Consider the following 21,353-nt stretch of genomic DNA (forward strand, 5'->3'; position numbering starts at 1 on the left):
AATGAATCAATGGTGCTGTGATCTCGAACTTTTGGGTTTCCCAAATAATGACATCACATTGCTGACGTCAAAGGTTATAAAGAACACAGGTCATTAATTTGCTGTTCCCTACATATTAATGATATAACACCGATTGACCCAGAATTCACGACTTGCAGGACCCCGGAACCCAGCATAATTAACAGACCGAAGGTGAAGGTTTGTTGGGGAACAATAAACTTCCGGTTAAAACACGTAGACAAAACACTACAACATCGATCGCTTCGCAGCACACAGAAGCCGCTGTAACCTAGCTGCAGCTACTCACTTTGCGATAGAAAACGTTGTGACAGCTGATAGCGTTAACTGCTTTAAAGCACGACTGGACAGCCACTGGAAAGACACATCAAGTGTCTACACACCAAGCTGCTACTAGCCCCCCCCGCGTATGCAGCTTACCTTTGTGGATCGGCGTACAGGTTTTTAACCTAAATCGTCGTACAAGTACAAGTACAAGTACAAGTACAAGTACAAGTATAGTAAATCCTCGGTTAACGACAGTTTCTTGTTCACGCGAGTGCATAAATTAACCTAGTTATTACGTGGTGTACGCACAGATTCGTGACGTAAGCGTCGTCTGCTTTGATGCCAAGATACACGATCAGATTCACCAGTACGTTTGGGACGGACCGCCCGAAACTGACCACAAACCGACCGTGTAGCATGCGAACCGTACGTCTCACAAGCTTGACAGCACCCGTCACGGCCCATCCGTTTGAAATACTGCAGGATCTATTCCGAACGGATCGCAAGGAACTTCCAGCCCCTGAGCGCACTTCAGTCGACACCCACTTTACAAATGGCGGTCAGTTCAGCATCAAAACTTGCCGATTCGGAACCGAAATATTTCATCAACCTGAATCTTGGCGAGGAGTTGGAATCTATGGAACCATGGAAGTAAAAACTACAAAAACCAGCAACATCGGGACCTGTTCCTACTGTCCATGCAGCAGACGTGGGTTGTAAGCGTCTGGATCTAGATTTGTTTGCATTCATGTATTGTATAGATCTGTATCAAAGATGGTTTGTCTGTCTCTGTCTCTATGCTTTCCTTGCTGTACGCTTTTGTCTTGAAGGCAAGTATGTAGATCTACATTTCTCTCCTGTTCCTGTCTCAAATCTGCCTTAGCCGAACTCTAGTTCTACGTTCAAAACATATAGGGCCTATCTACCTCTTGGCACATTGCCTCTTTTAGTTTTACAGTGTAAAATTATCTAGCAACTACTATCATAATCAATGTGTCATCTGTTTGGGAAAATGCTGTCAGTTAATTGGGAGAAAAGAAAACAGAGTCTAGTGATGTGTTGATTAACCTACCGTAAATTGCGTAGTTGAAATGATAAAGAAAAACAAAAACGCAGTAGCAACGATCATTTTTCATGACTGTAGCATTCAGACATCTTTATGCTCTTGGTTTAAATCAAATTTAGCTTAGTCACGAACACAAAGCAAATAGTGGCTGACTCAGTCACTGGGGTATTCGCATAAGAAGGCTCTCTTGCCTTGAAATTACCAAACAATAACACACACACGCACTCATTGCCAACCAATCCGTCGCGATATAACCTTCGTGGTTGAAAACGACGTTAAACACCAAATAAAGAAAAGAAAGAATTGCCAACCAAAAAAACCGCACACGCACACACACTGTGACCTGCACATGCATACTGTGAGACACACACACGCACATACCGTCACACACACACACACACACACACAGAGCCACACGCATGCACAGAGAAAGAGGGAGAGAGATGACAAATGAAATACTAATTTTGCTTTGCTGCTTTTATTTCCTCCAGTTAATGCCATCAAGACAAACAACAATCCTTCGCAATAAGGGACTCGACAGGGACAGATGACATCTACACTCCAAAGTGAAAGTACAAGTGTTTGCAAGAGCATTTATTTCTTCTGCCTGTCATCAAGAAACAACCTTCAGCCACAAATCGGGTAAGCTTGACACCAGCCTGTATGTATGCTGTAGCTTCAAAAACCTGTTCAATTTACAGATCTAACAATGAAAATAGATCAATATTGGTGGGAGTGGAGATTGATGTATGCTTGGGCCTTGGGTGTGTGTGTTGGGGGGGGGGGGGGGGTATGATACATATATACCAGACATTTAAAATCAAGTGAGCTTACTGTACACCATGTAAACAAGGTATTGTAAAACCTTCTTTTCAGTCCATCATCATTCCGTTAAGTGGCTCCATTGCCAGGTGACTGCACCAACCGAATTGATTCAAGTAGTCAAAACACTCTCCTATCACATATCGAACCTATCTGGAGCTGTGGTTTGAACCATGTGTTCCGTGTGGTTTGTACCATTGTGACCAGGTGGGCATCGCCACCCATTAGGCATAATGCAAATCACACTCACTCACTTGGTTCTGGGGAAAAAACTCATTACCAACAACCACATGCACAGTTGCATTGACATTGTGCAAGTCTGGAAGATATCTGGCAGGGGGAATGTTCAGTGTATTTTGATTTATTAGGTGTGAATGTTGAACGTTTGTATCACTGTTCCTTAAATTCACATCCATGTCAAACATCACACAATGATAATGAGCGTCAATGATGGCAAGAAAAATAACGGAATAAAAAAGCAAATAGACTTTAGAAAGATAAGGATAATTTAATTGTTGTTCCTATTTTTCCCCTTCTTCTTCTTCTTCTGCGTTCGTGGGCTAAAACTCCCACGTACACTCGTATTTTTTGCACGAGTGGAATTTTACGTGTATGACCGGTTTTTTTACCCCGCCATTTAGGCAGCCATACGCCGTTTTCGGAGCGGAAGCATGCTGGGTATTTTCGTGTTTCTATAACCCACCGAACTCTGACATGGATTACAGGATCTTTTTCGTGAGCACTTGGTCTTGTGCTTGCGTGTACACACGAGGTTGTTCGGACACCGAGGAGAGTCTGCACACAAAGTTGACTCTGAGAAATAAATCTCTCGCCGAACGTGGGGACGAACTCACGCTGACAGCGGCCAACTGGATACAAATCCAGCGCGCTACCGACTGAGCTACATCCCCGCCCTTTTCCCCTTCTAATACACGATTAGAAATTATGCAGAGAACCGGACTTTTTGATAAGAAATACGAGATAATTGATAAGAAAAGAGCCGGATAATTAATAAGAAAAGAGATGTAGAGTATTTTATTTTTATATAATTTTGAAATGGGCTGAATATGGGCTGTGTGACTGTTTACTGTGCTTTCTTTTTTTTCTTTATTCTATTTTTTTTTTAAAGATACATTCAACACAGTCTTTGTGTGTTTGCTGTTATTGTAATTCTATATATGAAAGTAAAAGAAGTAAAAACATGTTAAAAAACAAAACAAACACAAATTTGATCAACTGTTCTTGAAGCTCTAAGTGTCACGGGTCGTCTCGTCTATGACACCCACGCAGTTAGGAAACAGCCACATGTCTTCTGTAATGACTTCCCCTTCGGCCTGTGTGTGTGAAGCACCTGCAAAACACACACACACACACACACACACACACACACACACACACACACAGACAAGTTTATTTGCATGTTTACATTGTTTTTGAAATCGTTTGAACATGTTCCTCTATGTATGTTTCAGGATGACACATTTGACAACAAAGAAGATAAGTTGTCAAAGGACCATGAAAACAAAAAAGGGGGGCGGAGGGAGGGGGGGGGGGGGGCGGGACGGAGCCTCTGGGTCCTTCCCAACACGACCCTGAACAACCTTAACCAAGAACCAGTTTTGGATGACGACCCTATACTAGGCGGATCACCCGAATTTGGGCCATTGGCTGCTGATGTCAACACATCTTCAGAGAAAGTTCAAGACCCAAAACGTGTGTGGCAACAAAGGACACAAGTACAAAGAAAAGGTTGGAAAGCCAAGAGGCTGTCGTGCTGAGGAATATTAGCTCTGTGCTGCAAAAGAGATTAAAGGCACACTCCTTCTCGTGAAAACAGTTCTATCCTTGGCACAAAGCTTTCATTGACGGTGGGGTTTTGCTGACTCATCGAAGACGAACCATTTGGAATTTAGTAAGGAATTTCAAGCTGTTTATTATCCTTATTCCGATGGCGTGGGTCGTGTACGACGCATACTCTGCAAAGAGGCGGCAAAACGTTTATCCCCATTCGGATGGCGTGGATCGTGTACGACCCAAGCTTTTTACGTTGACTCCTTATTTGGAAGGTATGGGTCGTACACGACCCACATCATCCGGACTGTGTAGTCCAACACATGATCCGGTGAAGGCTAGGTGAGTATGCCTTCAGACCAGACGGACATAAGTGCAACAACAGAACCCATCACAACATGGGCCATGAATCCAGTAAATGCACTCAAATTAGTGCAACCCCCCCCCCCCCCCCCCCCCCCCGCCTTTTTTTTTAATAGAACAATCAAATCTGCATCTAAATCAGTCCTTGTCAGTGTTGTTCACATATCTTGTCTAACATGGACGCAATGGCATGCTTAAGCGGTGTAGGTGTCTATCCTCTCGGCAGGCATAAAAGGCAGTTTTTGGAGCCGTTTAAGCGGGTAATGAGACCAAAACAAGTCGCGTAAGGCGAAAATACAATATTTAGTCAAGTAGCTGTCGAACTCACAGAATGAAACTGAACGCAATGCCATTTTTCAGCAAGACCGTAGACTCGTAGCATCGTCAGTCCACCGCTCATGGCAAAGGCAGTGAAATTGACAAGAAGAGCGGGGTAGCAGTTGCGCTAAGAAGGATAGCACGCTTTTCTGTACCTCTCTTTGTTTTAACTTTCTGAGCGTGTTTTTAATCCAAACATATCATATCTATATGTTTTTGGAATCAGGAACCGACAAGGAATAAGATGAAAGTGTTTTTAAATTGATTTGGACAATTTAATTTTGATAATAATTTTTATATATTTAATTTTCAGAGCTTGTTTTTAATCCGAATATAACATATTTATATGTTTTTGGAATCAGCAAATGATGGAGAATAAGATAAACGTAAATTTGGATCGTTTTGAAAATTTTTATTTTTTTTTACAATTTTCAGATTTTTAATGACCAAAGTCATTAATTAATTTTTAAGCCACCAAGCTGAAATGCAATACCGAACCCCGGGCTTCGTCGAAGATTACTTGACCAAAATTTCAACCAATTTGGTTGAAAAATGAGGGCGTGACAGTGCCGCCTCAACTTTCACGAAAAGCCGGATATGACGTCATCAAAGACATTTATCAAAAAAATGAAAAAAACGTTCGGGGATTTCATACCCAGGAACTCTCATGTCAAATTTCATAAAGATCGGTCCAGTAGTTTAGTCTGAATCGCTCTACACACACACACACACACACACACAGACAGACAGACGCACATACACCACGACCCTCGTTTCGATTCCCCCTCGATGTTAAAATATTTAGTCAAAACTTGACTAAATATAAAAAAGGATACATCTGAGTAACTCGCAAACGCATTCAGCATGGGTGGGAGCCCAACATTTTGCCAGGACTAAACATTTTGGAAGGCCGGGGTCCAGGGGCCCGCTAAGGCTCCAGCGGGGTGCAGGGGCAGCGCCCATGTTGGGGGGTCTAGGGTGGCAGTGCCCCCCAGCCGAAAATGAATTTTAGCATTATACTTTATAGGGAGGGTTTAGGTGGCCTCTCCTGACTAAATCTTACAACAAACAAGGTTTTTTTTTAGAGATGCATAATATATATTTGTAACTGACCAGCTGAAAATGACCCCCCGCGGGTTAGGGGGAGTCCCATATTGGTTGGGACGAGAAAGAATTTACCCGATGCTCCCCAGAGAGGCGACTAACGGACTCTGTTTCTCCTTTTACCCTTGTTAAGTGTTTCTTGTATAGAATATAGTCAATGTTTGTAAAGATTTTAGTCAAGCAGTATGTAAGAAATGTTAAGTCCTTTGTACTGGAAACTTGCATTCTCCCAGTAAGGTAATATATTGTACTACGTTGCAAGCCCCTGGAGCAAATGTTTGATTAGTGCTTTTGTGAACAAGAAACAATTGACAAGTGGCTCTATTCCATCTCCCCACTCCCCCCGTCGCGATATAACTTTCGTGGTTGAAAACGACGTAAAACAACAAATAAAGAAAGAAAGCTGAAAATGAATTTTAGTAATTCAAGAGGGGCTATTAGAGCCTCTCCCAAGTTTAAAACTGAAAACAGCTACCACAAAAATTAAAAAGGGGGGGGGATGTGTAAGAATGCACAAAATCAAAAACCTCTATACTTGAAGGTGTTTGGTTGCACCACTCTTGCTAGGTGGTCTACAAAAACAAGTTGTATACACATTTCAAGAAGGGTTTTAGAAGCATCCCCTCGCTTAAACAAAAACTTAAAATTGGAGATGCACAAAATTTAAAAAAATCTTGTAAACTTGAAGGTATTTTGAAGTATCCAGCTGAAAATGAATTTTAGCAATGCAATAGGTGTTATTAAATTAATGTTGAGCCTCTTCTGACTTTAAAACTGAAAACAGCACACAATTTTGTTTGTTTAAAAAATATTATTGGGGGGGGTAAATGAATGCATAAAATCAAAAACCTCTATACTTGAATGTGTTTGGTTGTATCACTCTTGCTAGGGGGGTCAACAAAAACAAGTGGTATACACATTTGAAGAAGAGTTTTGGAAGCATCTCCTTGCTTAAACAAAAACTTTAAATTGAAACTGCAAAAAATTAAAAATTCTTGTAAACTTGAAGGTATTTGGAACTAACCAGATGAAAATAAATTTTAGCAAATCAAGAGGTGCTATTTGAGCCTCTCCTGAATTAAGAAGAAAAATAGCACACCATTTTTTTTTTTTGGGGGGGGGGGGGGTGGGGGGGGGAGTAAATGAATGCACACAATCAAAAACCTCTATACTTGAAGGTGTTTGGTTGCACCACTCTTGCTAGGGGGTGTACAAAAACACGTGGTAAACACATTTCAAGAAGGGTTTTAGAAGCACCTCCTCACTTAAACAAAAACTTAAAATTAGAAATGCACAAAATTTAAAATTCTTGCAAACCTGAAGCCAGTGAAGGTATTTGATTTGATCATCTAGCTTTGTCTTTGATTTAAAGAATGTTTACCGCATTAAAGAAAAATCGCCTAGCTAACAAAAAAATAGGCAGACGCAGAAAATAAGTCACCTCCCTTGTATTTCAAATTTTTACATGTAGCTTATGATTTTATCATTACAGGTAGTATATTCTCAAATAATTGTTTAACCATAGCTTGAACCAAATGAGAAACAAGTTTAAAGTCAGTTTGTTTCCATTGAACACCTTTAAAAGGGCTAACGGCTCAGGTCAAAAAAGAAGAAGGTTTAGACAAAAACAGAAACCACCAGAGTTATATCCCTTGCTAATGCCATACACAGTCTTCTGATGCTGCTTTTCAATTCATTTCAGGAGTTATATTCCAAAATGACTGATGAATCATAGCTTCAATTAATAGATAAATATGTTTTATTTAAGTCTGTTTCACTTGCTAACTTTCTAAAAGACTCAATGCATCAGAAGCTAAATGCCGCTGGTTCATAGATCAGGAATGCAAGTTTTCTGTTCCACAGCACTGAAGGTTTGTGAATCCCTGCAATAGGAGTATATAAAGATGTGGGTGAGCCGAGTTTACAAATAGCAACTATAATACCACATTCCCCTGGATGACATGACATGACATTGCTGCCCCCTGTTTGTCACTCTGGTGAAAGGTGGCTGACCTGGCACAACTACATCTCACATGAACCCAGTGTAAACAACAGCTGCCAGGGATTAACAAAAAAAAAGGTATAAAAACAAAACAGTTGCCAAATTCTTCTTGGGAATCCGACTCAGATGGAAGAAATCCCACCCCTGGCATTGCCTTCAAACTTTCGGATGTTTGTGCTAACACATGTCGTCAAGTGCATACGGAGTGCATACGGAGTTTCAAGTCGTTTGAGACATCTAATCTGTCTTTCTTTATTTGGTGTTTAACGTCGTTTTCAACCACGAAGGTTATATCGCGACGGGGAAAGGGGGGAGATGTGATAGAACCACTTGTCAATTGTTTCTTGTTCACAAAAGCACTAATCAAAAAAAATTTCCAGGGGCTTGCAACGTAGTACAATGTATTACCTTACTGGGAGAATGCAAGTTTCCAGTACAAAGAACTTAACATTTCTTACATACTGCTTGACTAAAATCTTTACAAAAATTGACTATATTCTATACAAGAAACACTTGACAGGGTAAAAGGAGAAACAGAATCCGTTAGTCGCCTCTTACGACATGCGATACATCTAATAGGTCTGCTGTTATTTGTCATGTCAGAAAAAGCTTAAATTGACGGTAGGTTTTTGCTGACTCATCGAAAAAAATGATTTGTTGAAATCTTCAAAAACAATGACAGATGCGCCACATACTCACATTTCATGTACATATTTTATTAGACATGGGTGGTATGAGGATTTCAACGCGAACGTAGTTTTTAAGAAGTTGACTCATTCCGAGCGCTGAGCGCATATGTCGGCCTACGCCTAGCAAAGCTCACTGCCGACACACTTAACTGATCAATGGCTCTTGATAAAGCATTTTTCAAAAATTTGTGTGTGCGTTTAAACAAGTGCGCTGTAAACAGCCAATGTTAAAACTGTTTTCAATTTAAAGGTAAATTGAAGCTTTCATTTTTATAAATGCATCCTAATTTTACTGTTCAATCGGACAGGCTACATCTTTATTATCAAAATTCGTTCTGGTATGTCGCATAACAGCACAACTAATATCTCTCATGACTTGATATTTCGTGTGTAGTTTACGACATGTGTTAGCACAAATCCCCGTATTCGTAAGTTTGAAGGCAATGCGTTTGCGAGTTACTCAAATGTACCTTTTTTTTGTCTCATTACCCGCTAAAACGGCTTCAAAAACTGCCTTTTATGCCTGCCGAGAGGATTGACGCCTACACCGCTCAGCATGCCATAGCGTCCATGTTAGACAAGATATGTGAACAACAATGACTGATTTTGATGCAGATTTGATTGTACTGTTTAAGGACATGCTAAACATGTTTCGATTTAGTTGTTCTGAATTTTTTGATCGAGAGAACCTTGATTTTGCGAATTCGATTTTGGGATGTGTCTGTGTTGTAGGTTCCACTGTATTGACACTAGTCATGTAAACTCAATCTCTTTTGTGAACAAGGTAGGGGAATTAATGACCTTTTCAGTGATATACTTGGTTTTATAATGAACAGCCTCATCAGAAAGATCTGACCTCAAACGCATCTGTTTAGTTTTTCTTATGACGAGTAGTGTACTGTGTAGTTTCAAAAACAGAAGATTAGAAATGTGGGGTTCTTATCTGATATGAAATAAGAAAGCATGTATTGCACAGGTTGACCCCACAAAATGCAACCCACAAAAATGCTAATTACTCATACAGCCTTCCGCCGAATTACTTCATATTTGGTTTACATCAATTTCAGCTTATGCAAGGCCTGTCCACAAAGTGGCAAATTTGTAGGTGTGACTTTTTTGCAACAGATATTTTATATTTCTTTCTTTCTTCTTATAATTGCATAATATTGCATTCAATTAAGTCAAGTGCATTCTTTAGTTTCAGTCACACTGAGACAGCAATTTTGTCATAACATCTTTTGACCATGGGATAAAGTTCTACACGAGTGAATTCTGAGAACTTTAAAAAGGCAAAATCTTTAAACCAAGTACCTCTCAGGCTCTGCGGCTGATATGTCTCATACTCCAGGAGTAGATGGATGCACCTTTAGTCCATAAGCAAATGCACCAGGTGTTGATGTTGTCATACCAGAAGTCCCAGGTATATAGGCTGACCACCGTGGCTAAAAATTATTCAGGTCAATCATTTTTAGATCGTTAAGTACATTGAACCTAAAATAACACTGTCAGACAGTACATGTACATAATAGATCGAAGGTATATATACAAATTAGGAAAGAAGTCGTACAATGCCATTGAGAATATCACCGAGTCTGATCTTTCTTTCTTTATTTGGTGTTTAACGTCGTTTTCAACCACGAAGGTTATACCGCGACGGGGAAAGGGGGGAGATTGGATAGAGCCACTTGTTAATTGTTTCTTGTTCACAAAAGCACTAATAATAAAAAATTGCTCCAGGGGCTTGCAACGTAGTACAATATTTCTTACATACTGCTTGACTAAAATCTTTACAAACATTGACTATATTCTATACAAGAAACACTTAACAGGAGTAAAAGGAGAAACAGAATCCGTTAATCGCCTCTTACGACATGCTGGGGAGCATCGGGTAAATTCTTACCCCTAACCCGCGGGGGGTGGGAATCGAGACGAGGGTCGTGGTGTATGTGTGTGTGTGTGTGTGTGTGTGTGTTTTCTGTGTGTGTGTGTGTGTGTGTGCGTGTGTAGAGCGATTCAGAGTAAACTACTGGACCGATCTTTATGACATTTTTCATGAGACGTTTTTTTCCTTTTGTTGATAAATCATATGGCGATAACTTCTTCTTGAGGAGCCAAATTCACTATTATAAACAAAGTGGTCTGTTACTCTTATCGGGGCCTGGAATCTTTTCGCGGCATGCGTCTTGGACAACCCGATAGCGGCAAGCCCCCACCCCCCACCGACCGTCGGCGCGCTGTGTTTCTAGGCCTTGGCAGAAACAAGATGGGTTAAAATCTAACAGGCCCCTGATCTTAAGACTTTTTTTAATTAAAATAAAATCGAATTAATTAATATTATGTTGTCTGTGCGCTCGTCTTTACTCATACACTCACAGGTTTCGTACCAGTGTAACATCCCCCCCCAGCTTAAAACTCTTTGTTTGGCGACTTACTACTGCAGAACTTAAAACTGTTAACCCTCTAGAACCTGCTCATGCTAGCAGCGTTTCTAAACTTGTTTTTTGTGATGTTTGGTAATTCATTATCTCCAGGCAAATATATGCACTTTTATACAGCCGCGAAGTGTGTTACGAAGTGGTGTGTGTTGCGTGTGCCTATGCACACTCGCTTGGCTGAGGAGGGTGGAAAGCCATGCAGCTCAGAATCAGATACCGATCAAAGTCACTGTGAAACCTGCGATGAGACCCTCTTTAAAACACATCTCCATAATCCCGTAACTACAATATTCCTACAAAACGCAAAAGGGTTACTGGGTTGGTTGTTTCCAGAAGTTAATTTTAACCTCAAAGAGCAACAGTTTCTAATCATTGTACGCATCACGTTGGTCTGCAATTTAGACTGCTTTGTGATCTTCGCAGGTTTCACTATCTCCTTTGGAATTGGGTCTGTTCCACTGAGCTGTAAGGCCGAAATCCTCAGTTTCATTCCTTTGGATAGCACGTTACTGAGCTCAACAAGTACTGTTTTGTGAAAGAGACTGATCAACCAGAACGGATACTGATGTCCGATACCGGTCGTTGTCGTAAAGAAATAGTCTCAGTAAATTTGCAAAAAATACACTATCCTCGTTTTCTAAGCCATTTTTCTCAAAGGTTTGGTAAACCGAGGCTTTTTTGTTTTCAAACGCTAATGATTCCGTCAGAAACATCGAACACGCTTTAAATGTTGCAACAACAACATCATAATCCAAACGCAGGTAAAATACTCTCTAACTATACTGAATTTGTGTTTGTAGTGCTGTAGTACAAGTTCCTTCAGTTTTACACTACATTTTTAGCTTGAAGGGATTGTAGTATGTTATATTTTGCAATATGAATAATTGTACATATCAATATAATGAAAAAACAAGCAAATCGAGTCCAAACTTTTAGGTTTTCAACCTGGCAACTGAATAACAAGATGGCGTACATTTTGTCGTCTGCTTCCCCCAACCCTTCATAAATGTAGAAAAAGTCCCTGAGTTTCCCCCTTCTTCTTGCCTTGGCTGCAATGTTTACGCGGCTGGGATTTATCACCGCGCGGCTCGCTGACAAGATAAAATAAACAAGCTCCCCCACTGGAATTGGGAACTAGTGGCCATATGTCACTAAAATGTCTTTGATGACGTCATATCCGGCTTTTTGTAAAAGTTGAGGCGGCACTGTCACACCCTCATTTATCAATCAAATTGATTGAAATTTTGGCCAAGCAATCTTCTACGAAGGCCGGACTTTGGTATTGCATTTCAGCTTGGAGGCTTAAAAATTAATTAATGACTTTGGTCATTAAAAATCTGAAAATTGTAATTAAAATTATTTTTTTTATAAAACGATCCAAAATTACGTTTATCGTATTTTTCATCATTTTCTGATTCCAAAAACATATAATTATGTTATATTCGGATTAAAAACAAGCTCTGAAAATTAAAAATAGAAAAATTATGATTAACATTAAATTTCCGAAATCGATTTAAAAACAATTTCACCTTATTCCTTGTCCGTTCCTGATTCCAAAAACATATAGATATGATATGTTTGGGTGAAAAACACGTTCAGAGAGTTAAAAAGAATAGAGATATAGAAAAGCGGTCTATCCTCCTCAGCGCAACCGCTACCGCGCTTTTCTGGATTGTCAATTTCACTGCCTTTGCCACGAGCGGTGGACAGACGATGCTACGAGTGTACGGTCTTGCGGAAAAAATGCAATGCGTTTAGTTTCAATCTGTGAGTTCGACTGAGCTTGACTAAATTGTATTTTCGCCTTACGCGACTTGTTTTCTCCTGTATCTGAAAAAAATATATGGTTTCTTTCCCCCCAAGCACAATAAAAATTTTGGCCACTCTCTCGCTCTCTCTGTCAGAGTGTTTGTGTGTGTGTGTGTGTCTCTCTCTCTCTCTCTCTCTTTATACTGGTCACAATTATGTGTGTATGAAGGCTTACGTTGTTTAGTGTGTGTGTATGCGTGTGTGTGAGTGTGTGCTGACTGCGTGTGTGTGTGCTGACTGCGTGTGTGTGTCTGTGTGGGTGTGTGTGTGTGTGTGTGTTGGGAAGGAGAGAGGGAATCGGACGTTTGCCAATGCTCGACTGTCGTTGCTTCGCCGCTGGTTTTCCTGGCTTGACTGAATGGTTAATCACGCCTCAGCGATCTTGTTCCCTTTGTGTACACCCACTTGTAAAAGCAAACATTCATAGGCGCCGATCTCAATCATAGGGGTCAAATTCAGGTTCCCATGCCTCACTGACGAAATAGTCCTAGTAGTTATAGCCTTTGCTTATTGCAGCTCGAGGAGGGCTTAGACACTCATACTAATGAGATAGGTTTATGTCTTGTACATACTGGCACACTCATATTTTACATTATGAATCACACGCGAAATCACAGTCATCACAGACGTGACTAGAGCAGCTCCTTTCTTGTCTTTCTTTATTTGGTGTTTAACGTCGTTTTCAACCACAAAGGTTATATCGCGACGGGGAAAGGGGGGGAAATGGGATAGAGCCACTTGTCAATTGTTTCTTGTTCACAAAAGCACTAATCAAAAATTTGCTCCAGGGGCTTGCAACGTAGTACAATATATTACCTTACTCAAGTTACTGGGAGAATGCAAGCTTCCAGTACAAAGGACTTAACATTTCTTACATACTGCTTGACTATCCTTTCTTGTGGAACGGGCCAAAATGGAACCAAATTTCAAATACTGTGTGTGTTAAACTTTTCTCTACGTCAATCTAGTTCTATTGCTTTACGTAAACTAATCGAGAAAGAAGAAACTATTGTATTGGACATGCATGCACGTGCGTTTCTTGGATTATCATGCAACATGGCCGAACTTTCACTGTATTTATTCACGCGAAATCTCTTGATAAACCAACTACGCATGCGTAGCTAACTCAACACCCTGCTAGGCTCTTATTTGTAACCAACACTAAACAGAAGGGACGGCGTAACAAGTGGAAATATAATAAGTTGCTGTGTTACGCCGTATGTTGTCCATGTACCTAGAATATCTGAAGCTGGGTACAATCTGGCGTAACAGGAAATAGACGAACTCCGGATATAACTCTGTCGGGTTTGTATGAGTTGTGAAAGAGTGAATGCTCTTATTTTTAGTGAGACAATCTTTCTACACGTGCTGGCTTCCCCACATGTTTCAGACACACCCGTCGCTGTTGACTGGTCTATTATGTCACGTGGGAAAACTTTGACTCGATAAAAGCAAGAGTATTCAGTCTGTCACAACCCATACAAACGCGACAGAGTTATTTCCCAACATCGTCTATTATGGCAGAAAATCGCTGCAACAAGAAACTGGGATCGAAAACTCGCACTCAGTAAGACGTCAACACTGTGGGCACTAACTCAACACCCAAAACTGTGATCTCTGAGCACCACAGGTCCTGGCAAAATGTTGAGAAGAACGACTCATCTTGTCACACCCTCGTTCCCGACGACTCATCTTGTCACACCCTCGTTCCCGACGACTCATCTTGTCACACCCTCGTCCCCGACGACTCATCTTGTCGCACCCTGGTTCCTGACGACTCATCTTGTCACACCCTCGTTCCTGACGACTCATCTTGTCGCACCCTGGTTCCCGACGACTCATCTTGTCACACCCTCGTTCCTGACGACTCATCTTGTCACACCCTCGTCCCCGACGACTCATCTTGTCGCACCCTGGTTCCCGACGACTCATCTTGTCACACCCTCGTTCCTGACGACTCATCTTGTCACACCCTCGTTCCCGACGACTCATCTTGTCACACCCTCGTTCCCGACGACTCATCTTGTCACACCCTCGTTCCCGACGACTCATCTTGTCACACCCTCGTTCCCGACGACTCATCTTGTCACACCCTCGTCCCCGACGACTCATCTTGTCGCACCCTGGTTCCCGACGACTCATCTTGTCACACCCTCGTTCCTGACGACTCATCTTGTCACACCCTCGTTCCCGACGCCTCATCTTGTCACACCCTCGTTCCCGACGACTCATCTTGTCACACCCTCGTTCCCGACGACTCATCTTGTCACACCCTCGTTCCCGACGACTCATCTTGTCACACCCTCGTTCCCGACGACTCATCTTGTCACACCCTCGTTCCAGACGACTCATCTTGTCACACCCTCATTCCCGACGCCTCATCTTGTCACACCCTCATTCCCGACGACTCATCTTGTCACACCCTCGTCCCCGACGACTCATCTTGTCACACCCTCATTCCCGACGACTCATCTTGTCACACCCTCTTCAACGTCAAGCTTGTAAGTGCGAGGTGACGCCGTCGTTCTCTTCTAATCGTTTAATTGTTTCTGCTTCCGGAAACCGATGAGCATGTTCTCGCAGACGATGTCCAGGAAGACCTTCCACGCAGCCTTGTGTTCCTCCGTCAGCTTGTCCTCCAGGGCTGCCTCCAGGGCGTACATAACGGCGATCTTGAAGGACTGAAACAGGACCATACAACTACCGTATGTTACTGCTAACAAGGCGATACAGAGCATTAGGCGCTCTCCCGTTAAAAAAATAATATATATATATATATATATATATATATATATATATATATATCAAGCGCTGCTTTAGAAAACAAATTAGGAAACTAACACTATAGTGTACGACATCTTTAACAATACTTCTCATATTGAGTTTGAAGAAGTTCTGATAAAATTCAACAAGCCATCCAGATCGGCTCTAAAGAACAGAGCGAAGAAACAAAGGAAACTAAAACGTCTCATTGAAGATAAAAGAACAGATTCTTTCTTTATTTGGTGTTTAACGTCGTTTTCAACCATTCAAGGTTATATCGCGACGGGGGAAGGGGGGAGATGGGATAGGGGAAAGGGGGGAGATGGGATAGAGCCACTTGTTAATTGTTTCTTGTTCACAAAAGCACTAATCAAAAAATTGCTCCAGGGGCTTGCAACGTAGTACAATATATGACCTTACTGGGAGAATGCAAGTTTCCAGTACAAAGGACGAAACATTTCTTACATACTGCTTGACTAAAATCTTTACAAACATTGACTATATTCTATACAAGAAACACTTAACAAGGGTAAAAGGAGAAACAGAACCTGTTAGTCGCCTCTTACGACATGCTGGTTAGCATCGGGTAAATTCTTTCTCGTCCCAACCAATATGGGACTCCCCCTAACCCGCGGGGGGTAAAAGAACAGATCTAGAAACTACATCAACGAACGAAGCTAATGCTAACATCAAAAAGAAAACACGTAACCGGCGTTTCAATAGACAGAGAAGGAAGTTTGTCAAACAAGACAAAAACCAAGAATATAAACTTGTTGTAAATATGTCTACTGTGGAATTGACAAAAGCTCAAACACAGATACTTGCTTTTGGACCAAAGTTTTGTCCCACACCAAAAACCATTGACATACAAAACCTAGAGAGTAACATTGGTGAAGGCTGTCGCAAAGTCAGATTAAAGGAATTTTTTTATGATTCTGAGAGAGACGAGGATGTCAAAAAGACACCAAAATTCTACAAACCTACAGGATATGAACCACCGACTGGTAGAGACATCACACTAGAAACGTACTGCCAAAGTGTGCAATGTAAACTTCAGAACTACAAAGATTCTAAACCTAACCCAACAAAGGACAACATGACTAAAGACCAGAGAACAGCATTGAAAGAACTGAAACAAAAGGTCAAAGAGAGAGAAATAAGAATTAGCAAAGCAGACAAAGGAGGAGCAGTAGTAGTGCAGAACTGCGAAAAATACATCCAAGAAGGACACTACCTCTCGCATTGTTCAAACTTCTAATGCTATTGTTGCAGACCTCTATGATAAGGGTGACATTGATAAAACGACAAAAGACTGGGCAGTAACCGATGAAAACAATGTGCAATGTCACCGCTTCTATACTTTACCCAAAATTCATAAGTCCCTTACGAACACTCCGGGTAGGCCTATAGTGAGCGGTGTGAACGGACCGACAGAAAAACTATCAAAGTTGGTTGACCACTGGTTGCAAGACTGTGTAAAAAGCGTCCCTAGCTACATCCAGGACACCACAGACATGCTGAACACTATAGACCAGAGGAATAACCAGCACGGACCCTTTCCGGAAAACACTGAACTAGTCACGGTTGATGTTGTTGGATTGTATACTAACATTCCCCACTCGGACATGAAGACAGCTATCAAGGAAGAGCTAGATTACAGACCACAGGGTGATCGACCAGCAACAGAGACTTTTGTCAAAGTTGCTGATCACGTACTAACTAACAATGTCTTCACATTTGAGGAAGAAGTGTACCTACACCAACAGATTCACGGAACAGCGATGGGGACACCAATAGCACCATCTGTGGCTAACCTGTTCATGGCCGCACTGGAAAGAAAACTATTCCAACAAAGTCCAGTACCTGTTAACTGTGAACAATGGAGAAGATACATTGATGACATCTTTATGCTTTGGACAGGAACAGATGATGACCTAGACACATTCCTAAAACACATTAACTCCCTTCATCCTACCATCAAATTCACTCACCACTCATCGTTAGAAAGAAGTCTGCTTTCTAGATATTTCAGTCAGTCTGAAGGATGGATACCTTCAGACTGACCTGTACTCTAAACCTACCGACAGCCATGCCTACCTGTGCCATAACTCGTGTCACCCAGCTCACGTAAAAAGAAATTTGCCATACTCACAATTTCTGAGACTCAGCTCAGAAGAGGAGCAATTTCAACAAAGGTGCGATGAGATGGAGAGACAGTTTTTTGCCAGGGGGTACAGCAAAAAGGCAGGGGGAAAGCTACAGCTAAAATCAGAAAGGAGACTCTTTCATATCGCAAAAACACTCCCACAAACAGAGTCCCTTTCGTCATCAATAACCCACTCAACCCTCCCCTTGGCCAGTGGTTGCATAGTTTACAGGAAAGCTTGATCAGCGAGAGTGAACACATGAAAAACGTTCTGCCTGAAACGCCCATCTGTGGGGAGAGAAACTGTAAGTGTAAGAGCATACGCAATATTCTAATGCCGACAGTTCTTCCTCCTAAACACGACAACAACCCTGGGTGTTTTAGGTGTGAGCGTAAAAAATGTGTCATCTGTGAAAAACACTTGATTGAGTCCACCACATTCAATCAATGCATGTAAAACAGGTGAAACTTTCACTCTTAGAGAACACTTCTCTTGTGACACCAAAAACATCATCTATCTCATTTCGTGTAAAAAAATGCCACAGTGCCCCAGTACGTGGGGCAGACTCAAAACAGTCTCAGAGAAAGGTTCTATCTCCACCGCTCACACATTGGGAAGAACACAGGTACTCTTCTCACAGTGCACTTCAACCAGCCCGACCATTCTCTCGGTGATATGGAGTGCATCGTGATCGAAAGAGTCTTTTGTTCGACTCGGGATGAGAGGTGTAAAAGAGAGTCTTTGTGGATTGCAAAATTAAAAAACTTTGGTGTCGAGTGGACTCAATTCTGATCCGTAAACACTCTATTACAGCTTTCGTTTAGACCATGCAATGTGTGTGTGTGTGTGTAGGTGTGTGTGTGTGTGTGTGTGTGTGTGTGTGTATGAATGAGAGAGAGAGAGAGAGAGAGAGAGAGAGAGAGAGATACGCTTTTGACGCTTTGACAGTTTATTGTCTTCAGCTAATTAAAGCCATATCGACAAAACAGTGGTAATACACGCAATTGAAAATGAACATATTTACATGAAATATTAGAAATGAACGTATTTCAATCAAGAGTCAATCAATATCAATCAATCTGAGGCTTATATCGTGGGTACAGTTCTAAGCGCAGGGATTTATTTATTTATTTTATTTTATGTAATTTATAAATTATATCGCGCACATATTCAAGGCGCAGGGATTTATTTATGCCGTGTGAGATGGAATTGTTTTACACAATACATCACGCATTCACATCGGCCAGCAGATCGCAGCCATTTCGGCGCATATCCTACTTTTCACGGCCTATTATTCCAAGTCACACGGGTATTTTGGTGGACATTTTTATCTATGCCAATACAATTTTGCCAGGAAAGACCCTTTTGTCAATCGTGGGATCTTTAACGTGCACACCCAAATGTAGTGTACACGAAGGGACCTCGATTTTTCGTCTCATCCGAAAGACTGGCACTCGAACCCACCACCAAGGTTAGGAAAGGGGGGAGAAAATTGCTAACGCCCTGACCCAGGGTCGAACTCGCAACCTCTCGCTTCCGAGCGCAAGTGCGTTACCACTCGGCCACCCAGTCCAAGTCTAACACGAACTATTTACATACTTTCTCTAGCACGGTATCCTTGCCAGGTAATGTACATAGTTTTTACTGAACAGTTCCGCTCGAAGGCACATTGTTTACTTCACTGATATTTCCTCTACATCATTGAATAACCCGCTGCATCTGTCTCGAAAAAGTTTTAGCCCATGTAAATGGTACAGGCTTTGATGAAAGTCAGAAGCGAAAGTCGTGCATCGTCGATCTCTTTAAAATAATGTCTGTTTTGCACAGGTCGCCAGGTGTAGATGGTACTGAGAACTGTCTTTTCTTTATCTAGCAGGTACCTATCGTCCTGCTTGAAAAACCAGTGTACGACGGCATGTTTCCCGTGGTCTTTCTCTTCAAGAGCACAGTCCAAAACCAATACAATGTCGTCAGACTCCAGCAGGAGGTGTTTCTTGCCATGTCGCGAGTCTAACACTACTTTTCGAAAAGCGTTGTTTCTGCCGGAGTCCTTCAGTCTTCGTTGTAGTGACCTGTCTTTGATGCTACCTACAGTTTCTTGTATGTTGTCCAGGTCATAACCAGAATTTTCAGCCAACGAAAGAAATTCGTCTTCATTTCCCCCACTCTCATCTGAACACAACGTGTCACACTCACTCCTGTCAGCTGTTTCGCCAGTGTCAGTGCATTCAGGCAAAGGAATGTTGGTGTCCGTGCTCCCATTGTCGTGGTCATGATTTGCACGTGCAGATGGAGACGGGGTGGTGTCGCTCTCCAATGTCACATTTTCTTGTCCGTGTTGGCCCACTTCATCAGTTGATTCGATCGTCTGTTTTAATGATGGTGGCGAAACAAAAAGTGATGGTGAAAATGAACTCGCCTCTCTTTCCGCAACGTGAGGTGTTTCGTGTCGTTGCTGGGCTCGTTTTCGGTCCCCTCGAAGCTGGCTTGGTGGTTTCCGTCTGTACGAGTTTGTGTACTGTTGTTGTTGGTCGCCATTTTGTGGTGGGCTGGTTGGAGACAGTCGGACAACAATGGTTGTGTTGTCCTTTTCAGCAAAGCACTTCCAGGACGTCAGTGTGTTCTCTGCCAGCAGGATGCTGAATAGGTTTTCCAAAGCTGTTGGGAAGCCAACAACTGGAGACATGATGGAGTTTTAGCTCAAAAACTTTCGAAAAAGGGAGAGCTTTCCAAAACCCTTCCTGTCGGCCGAGAGAGAGAGAGAGAGAGTAAGAATTTGTCATCGAAGAAGGTTGTCGGAATGTTTATCAAAAGTCCATGAGCATGGAGATGTCTAAATCTTAGTGTATCTTCTCTATTGATCTTCGAATACATATAGTTGCGATACATATTGTTTATGTATTCTGTCTGAAGGGTTAAGTGTTGTATCTTTATGCAAACCTTTGGCATAAACAAATGTGTCAAAGTAGTACTTACGCATAAGTGAAGAGACATTATAGTGGGGCTTGTATGTTGCAAAATCATTCAAATCATGCAACAAACACCAAATTTAGCACATATGAAGAGTTTTATGTGCTTAACTAAACCTGATACAGAGCCACCGCAAAAAATTAAAAAATAGGTAGTTTTAAAAAAAAAAATCAAAATGGTCGCCAGTGTAAACGGTTGGGTATGTTAGGCATATTTCACTTCATGTGATTAACAGCAAATTTGGCGTAAATGGACATTTGCTTTTGCTTAACAAAACCTGATACAGAGCCACCGTGAAAAAATTAAGAAATCAGTAGTTTTTAACAATTTTCAAAATGGCCGCCAATGAAAAGGGTATTTAGGCATTTTTGATGCTACAAGACATTCTCTTGCAATAGAAACTAACACAAAAACATTTTTAAACAAAACAATACATGTATTGTTGGTGCAGAGGATGATTGGACGGTGTGGGTGGCAGGGTTGAAGAATTTGTGGATTACCTAAACTGTGCAAAAATAAATATATTGCACCAATTTTCATACCAAAACGAAAACATTCATTCCTGTGCTGTTGTATTCAATGTATGCTATTGAGGGCACTCAACTTGGCTAACTAGAACACTTTTAAGATAAAAGGTGGCCTTTACATGGGTTATTTGACCGCCGCCCAAATAAGGGTACCCCCAAAATAAAACTGATAAAAATGTAATGTATCAACTCAAAAGTCGACTAAAATTCATAATCGCTGTATTTCGAAAACGTTGTTTGTTCTCATGTGTTTACACAACTA

At 41.5% G+C, this 21,353-nt stretch overlaps 2 protein-coding genes across 6 annotated transcripts in view; both read right to left on the reverse strand.

The window, feature by feature from the left end:
- The window catches only part of LOC138951963 (neuroglobin-like), a 10,950-nt gene extending 10,635 nt beyond the window's left edge, over window positions 1-315 (reverse strand). Inside the window, exon 1 of the mRNA XM_070323532.1 lies at window positions 1-315. This exon is cut by the window's left edge and continues 677 nt beyond it. The gene's annotated coding sequence lies outside the window, so the exon portion shown is untranslated.
- Window positions 316-521: 206 nt separating this feature from the next.
- The window catches only part of LOC138951966 (uncharacterized), a 34,038-nt gene continuing 13,206 nt past the window's right edge, over window positions 522-21,353 (reverse strand). For 2 of the 5 annotated variants that reach the window (XR_011451271.1, XR_011451270.1), the window contains one exon: window positions 522-3,524. Coding sequence is in view for 3 of the 5 variants with exons in the window: in XM_070323535.1 (XP_070179636.1) it covers window positions 14,275-15,036 (762 nt within the window). In the remaining 2 variants the exon portion in view is untranslated. Of the gene's footprint in view, window positions 3,525-13,602; window positions 15,366-21,353 lie in introns of those variants that run through there. The other 3 variants (XM_070323535.1, XM_070323534.1, XM_070323536.1) reach the window with 2 other exon arrangements.

Source organism: Littorina saxatilis, linkage group LG17, assembly GCF_037325665.1.
Source record: "Littorina saxatilis isolate snail1 linkage group LG17, US_GU_Lsax_2.0, whole genome shotgun sequence".
In the NCBI taxonomy this organism is placed as follows: Eukaryota; Metazoa; Mollusca; class Gastropoda; order Littorinimorpha; family Littorinidae; genus Littorina; species Littorina saxatilis.